Source organism: Triticum urartu, chromosome 5A (assembly GCF_056163025.1).
Source record: "Triticum urartu cultivar PI428250 chromosome 5A, HENAU_Tu73, whole genome shotgun sequence".
Lineage (NCBI taxonomy): Eukaryota > Viridiplantae > Streptophyta > Magnoliopsida > Poales > Poaceae > Triticum > Triticum urartu.
Window position 1 is genome coordinate 507009914 of NC_141877.1, and position 6428 is coordinate 507016341.

The window sequence follows — 6428 nt, forward strand, 5'->3', positions numbered from 1 at the left end:
TCCCCGGAGAGGCGGGAGGCCTGCGGGTAGACGTGGAAGCCGGGGACCGGGTTGCAAGCCGATGCGCGGGGTGAGTCGGGCATCACCATCCGAGGAAATGCCGATGAGCCGGTGCTGGCCGCGGCGACGGCGGTTTGGACGAGGTGGTGCTTGCTAGGGTTTACCCCAAGCATGTAAAGCGCCTCCCTCGTTACAGCGGCGACGCGGGCGTTGGTGAACTCCTGCTGCGCGGCGGCGGCGGCGGCCTGCGCAGCGGCCTCATCCCTCGCGTCCGCGGCGTGCCTCCGTCCCTTCCTCTTGGCCGACTCCCTTACCCGCTGTTCGGGCGTCAGCGCCTTCTTCGGCTTGGTCGCCGCGGCGGTCTTGCGCGGGGTACGAGGCTTGCCTTTCCCGGAGGGGGCGACGGCGCCGGACGAGGCGAGGGAGGCGAGGCCGGCGGTGGCGTCGAGGTCGAGGTCGAGGTCGATGGCGTCCTTCATCGCTAGTTTGGGGGCGGGGGGAGGGGCGCTCTGGCGGGAGCGTTTTTGGGAAAATGGGGGGAAATGGTTGTGGCTGGCACCGACAGGCGGGCCCGGGGAGAGGAGTAGGCGCGCGCGCGCGTCCGTCTCGTGTCCGCGCCGACGCAAATCCGGCTTAAAAATGGGCCTGGAATGGGTCGCCCGCGGACGAAAAACGGACGCGCGTCCGTTTGGGTTGGCGCGTTGGGCCGCCACTTTTGTCCGCGTCGACCCAAACAGACGTGGGCGGACGAAATGGGTCGCCTCATTGGAATTGCTCTTATCATAGATTGCTTTCTGTCCGTCAGATATAGATCGAAGGGTATATTTTGTAAGATGGCAGGCACATCATTATCATCAACTCGTTTTTTATAAGAGTAGAAATTATAAGATGACAAGTCACTACTAGTGGACATGTGGACACGGTACAGGTTTCCAGTTTCTTCCAGCGAATAGTGGTGGCAGTTGGCGTGTCGTTTTCGTGACCATAAGAGGCAAGCAGGCACAACTTTGATTGCACGATATAATATATGGTCCAAGTAAAGCTGCCTATCTACGTCAAGATCATCCATCGCTCACCCAGTGGACGCCGCTGAGTGTGAGGAAGCAGGTGGCTCTCTGGGCCTCCTTCAAAAAATCCTATGGCCAAGTGTGGTTGATGCGAGGATATTTCATCCTCTTCTTGTGGCGACCATGGTGACAACACGGCAAGAATGAGTGAGATATTTCAGTGGCCAGTGCTGACTGTCCTTCAGAAAACGACCTTTGCCTGGGGGAGGACGTTTGCTAAAAATAGAAATGAGAGGTCCCTAAAAGATAAAATAAAAGAAAGGACGTTTGCTAAAAATAGAAAAAGAAGTGGCCAGTGCTGACTGCTCGCTCGCGTGTGTCAGCGTGAGTGCATTTCCACCCGAGTGACGCGCCGGGTAGCCGCCGCGCTCTCGCCTATATATGCTTGCCCCGCCGCACTCCCATTCTCTCAGTAAAAACACCATCGCTCAACGTGCTCAACCATCTCCACTAGCTCTCGACTCAGATGGACGTCGCCGACGCTGCCTCCAAGTCCGGCCAGCATGAGCAGGGTCACAGGACGGTGTCGTCGGAGCCGCCGAAGCGGCCGGCGGGGCGGACCAAGTTCCACGAGACGCGCCACCCGCTGTACCGGGGCGTGCGGCGCCGTGGCCGGGTCGGGCAGTGGGTGTGCGAGGTGCGCGTGCCCGGGGTGAAGGGCTCCAGGCTCTGGCTCGGCACCTTCACCACCGCCGAGATGGCGGCGCGCGCGCACGACGCCGCGGTGCTCGCGCTCTCCGGCCGCGCCGCCTGCCTCAACTTCGCCGACTCCGCATGGCGGATGCTGCCCGTGCTTGCGGCCGGATCGTTCGGCTTCGGCAGCGCGCGGGAGATCAAGCTTGCCGTCGCCGTTGCCGTCGTCGCGTTCCAGCAGCAGCAGATTATTCTTCCAGTCGCGTGTCCAACGGTGGAGGCGGCCGCCAGCCCGAGCAACTCTCTGTTTTACATGTCGTCCGTCGACTTGCTGGAGCTCGACGAGGAGCAGTGGTTTGGCGGCATGGACGCTGGGTCGTACTACGAGAGCTTGGCGCAGGGGATGCTCATGGCGCCGCCGGACGACAGAGCGAGGCGGGAGGACGCCGAGCAGACCGGCGTCGAGACACCGACGCCGTTATGGAGCTATTTGTTTGACTAATTCAGCACGCAGTGTAAAGTTGTCGATAGTTGCGTTGTGTTCTTCCCAATTTGGGAACGAACAGAGTAGGCAGTTTTTTTTTTGAAGGTTGTAGTAGGCAGTTTGAAGTTCTCGGTTTCTACTTTTGTGAGAAATGGACCCTAGATTGCTTATCATTGTCATTCCTCAATTATTGGTAGACACTCCACGAATCTCACTCAAATATTTTATGACGAAGAAAATCAAACACATCACCCCGAAAAAAAAATATCAAACACATCAAACCCACCTATATGTCTGTCAAAACGTAACCCAATCGAGCTTCCAAAATCGACCGTGGAAGTTCGGGCTAATAGGCACCCCTCAAGGCCAACACATATCTGGGACGGGTACCAGGAGGACCGGACGCACCCGGGCACATCCGTAATGTCACATCCGGCCTAGCATGACCCACATAGACCTCACTTCATTCCCACTAAGAACCCCATATGGAGCAAACCTAAAAAACACTTCACTCTCTGGCGCTTCCCCTCCACTCCTCATCTGTTCCTCTCCCCTCTCCATCCCAATGTTGAACGCCGACATGGCAGAGATGCGGGAACCGATGACTAGTGTGTGTTCGTCCTTGAGGCAGACGTGGTCGACGAGGAGGAGCTGGCCCTCCGCATCGTGCAACAACGCTCACGGGTCGACATTGTCATCTTGCATGATCGTCTATTTCCATGGTAAGACAGCTAGGATGATATTTCCATGGTTCGTCTATTTTTAATAGCTTTACTATGCTAGATCATTGCACAAACGGGTACACTGCCATAGGCATTTATTAGATGGTACATGGTTTCTATGCCATACTTATTGTTATTAAGTTACAAACACAATTATTGTATCTGTAGGGATTCGTTGCATGAAAAACAATTTTTTCCTACGATATAACGAATTCACCCAAGATCTAATCTACTAGATGCTACCAACGAGCGGGAGAATGTCTGAACACCCTTGTAGACCGAGAGCGAAAATGTTCTAACGAACGTGGTTGATGTAGTCGTACTTTCTTCGTGATCTAATGCAATCAAGCACCGCACAAACGGCACCTCCGAGATATGCACACATACGGCTCGGTGATGTCTCCGCTTCTTCTTGACCCGGCAAGCAAGAGGTAGAGGTAGATGGGATCTAGGACAGCAGCACGACGGTGTGGTGATGGAGTTACAGTCGAACTCTCGCAGGGCTTCGCCAATCTTTTGCGGAGAGCTGGGAGGAGTAGCAGGAGGGGGGCCACCTAGAGTTTTGGGATGGCCGCTGCCCGCTGCGCCTCCCTCCCTTTATATAGGTGTGGGAGACTGGGAGGCTTGCCCTCCAATCTCTAGGATTGTCGCCCAATGGGGAGGGGCTTGGCCTCCAAGTCTCCCCCTTTCCTTATTTTGGGGCTAGGGTGTCCCCTATGGTTCATGGGCCAAGTGGGGATGTGGTGCCTGGCCCATGTAGGGCTAGTGCGCCACCCCCTTGGGTCCATGTGGACCCTTTGAGGTAGGTGGGCCCCAAGAACATTTCTACGAAACTTTGATACGATACCGAAAAATTCCCTAACCTTTTTGGGACCCTGACATCCACTTTCCTTATATGAAACTTTATCTCCGAACTATTCTGAAGCTCCTGATGATGTCCCGGTACCCATCCAGGACTCTGAACTATCTTCGGTCTCACCATTATGAGAATCCCATTACTACTGTAGCGTTACCGAACGTTAAGTGTGTGACCCTACGGGTTAGAGAACATGCGAACATGACCGAGACAGCTCCCCGATCAATAATCAATAGCGAGGCCTGAATGCCCATAGTGAGTCCACATATTCAACAAAGATCTTTATCGTTTTGAACCACAATGTCGAGGATTGAAGCAATCCCGTATTCCATTCCCTTTGCCTCACAATATTTTATTTTCCCGAGATTCGATCATCGGCATCACCATATCTAGTCCAATCTCTTTACCGGCAAGTTCTCTTTATTTGTTTTGTAATACAATATCCCCGTGACCAAACACATTTTTCACATGCTTGCAAGCTACTTAGGATGTTGTATTACTAAGAGGGCCTTGAGTTATTTCTCTGTGACATGGAGTGAAAATCCTAGTCTTAATACATGCAACCCAACTAGTACCTTCCAAGATACTAGAGAAACACATTTATGATCTCCCAATTACGAAGTGACATTTGATGCACACAAAGCATTCTTCCAGTATTAGGGAGTGACATGATTTGATCGTCTAAGGAAGAGACACTTGACATTAAGAAAGCTATAGCAAATTAAAGTAAGTTACACGATCAGATGGTAAGCTTATGATTTGGTATGTCCATCACATCATTCTTCTAATGATGTCATCTTATTATTAAATGACAACTCATGTCTATTGTTAGTGAACCTTAACCATCTTTAATTGACGAGCTAGTCAAGTAGAGGCTCACTTGGGACACAATGTTTGTTTACGTATCCACACATGTATTTGAGTTTCTGGTTAATACAATTATAGCATGGAGAATAAACACTTATCAAGAACAAGAAAATATGATAATAAGAACCGTATTATTGCCTCTGGGGCATATTCCCAACAGTCTCCCACTTGCAGTACTAGAGTCAATAATCTAGTTTACATTGTTATGAATCTAACTCGCATGGAATTCTGGTGCCGATAATGTTTGCTCATGGAAGAGGCTTAGTCAACGGGTTTGCGACATTCAGATCCATATGAACTTTAAAAATCTCTACGTTTCCTTCCTTGATGTACTCATGGTTGGAGTTAAAGTGGCGTTTGATATGCTTAGCTTTCTTGTGAAACCCTGGCTCCTTGGCAATGGCAATGGCACCGGTGTTGTCACAATAGATAGTCATGGGTTCTGATGCACTAGGAACCACACCTAGTTCAGATATGAACTCCTTCATCCAAACTCCTTCCCGCGCCACTTTTGAAGAAGTTGTATATTCCGCTTCAGTTGTTGATGCTGCTACAACGCTCTGCTTGGAGCTACTCTAGCTGACTGCTCCACCATTCAAAATAAATATGTATCCGGAATGAGACATTGACTCACCCGGATCAGTGTGATAGCTCGCATCTATGTAACCCTTTAAGGTGAACTCTTCATCACCTTCATTAGTTGTTAATCATTGTAATGCACTTAGCACCCCACTTTAGCACCAATGCATCTGAAGATGCCTTAGAGCCTAACATAAAGGTCAGAGGTGTCGTGAATAGAGATGATGGGGTCTACAATAATAGAAGGGTAGTGTGCGCTTGGGCATCTTTGGAGACCCTCAAAGCTCCAATATTTGTTTGGATTGTGGTGTCTTGGCCACTTTTTTCATTTAATGAGGATCTCTATCGGTCTGTGGAGCGGTCTATATATCCTTTGTCACGCAAAACCGGAAGCAAACTTGTGGCTTCTTTGGGAATGTCCGGACATGCACTTGACCAGCAAACGGAACTACTGGACGCACGATACTAAATGCCTGACGTTGAGACGACGGACAATCTGATGGGCAAACTTTGCTTTGTTATACGCATAGATGGTTGGATTTGCTACATCGTGCGAACATTGGCTGAACAGGATTGTGTGTATAGCAGCGCTTGATGTCGCTTGGAGCTACGTCGGTATTTCCCCAAAGAGGAAGGGATGATGCAGCACAACAGCGGTAGGTATTTCCCTCAGATATGAAACCAAGGTTATCGAACCAGTAGGAGAACCAAGCAACACAACGTAAACAGCCCCTGCACATAGATAACAAATTCTCGCAACCCGATGTGTAAAAGGGATTGTCAATCTCTTTCGAGTAGCGGCGCCCCAGATGGGCCAACGGACGTGAGATAAAATTGTAGTAGATTGATAGATCGAACGCCAAATAAAATAAATAATAATAAATTTCAGCAAGGTATTTTTGTATTTTTGCTTTAATACATCTGAAAATAAATGCAAAGTAAAAGTAGATCGTAAAGGCAAATATATGAGAAAGAGACCCGGGGGCGGTAGGTTTCACTAGTGGCTTCTCTCGAGAAAAATAGCAAACGGTGGGTGAACAAATTACTGTTGGGAAATTGATAGAACTTCAAATAATCATGACGATATCCACGCAATGATCATTATATAGGCATCACGTCCAAGATTAGTAGACCGACTCCTGCCTGCATCTACTACTATTTCTCCACACATTGACCGCTATCCAGCATGCATCTAGTGTATTAAGTTCATGGAGAAACAG

General features: G+C 50.0%; 1 protein-coding gene across 1 annotated transcript; it reads left to right on the forward strand.

Moving 5' to 3' along the window:
• The first annotated feature begins 1464 nt into the window (after window positions 1-1464).
• On the forward strand, window positions 1465-2371 carry LOC125510080 (dehydration-responsive element-binding protein 1B-like). The gene has a single exon (XM_048675174.2). The coding sequence runs from the start codon at window positions 1534-1536 to the stop codon at window positions 2200-2202; it is 669 nt and encodes a 222-aa protein (XP_048531131.1). The 5' UTR covers window positions 1465-1533; the 3' UTR covers window positions 2203-2371.
• Window positions 2372-6428: the final 4057 nt, after the last annotated feature.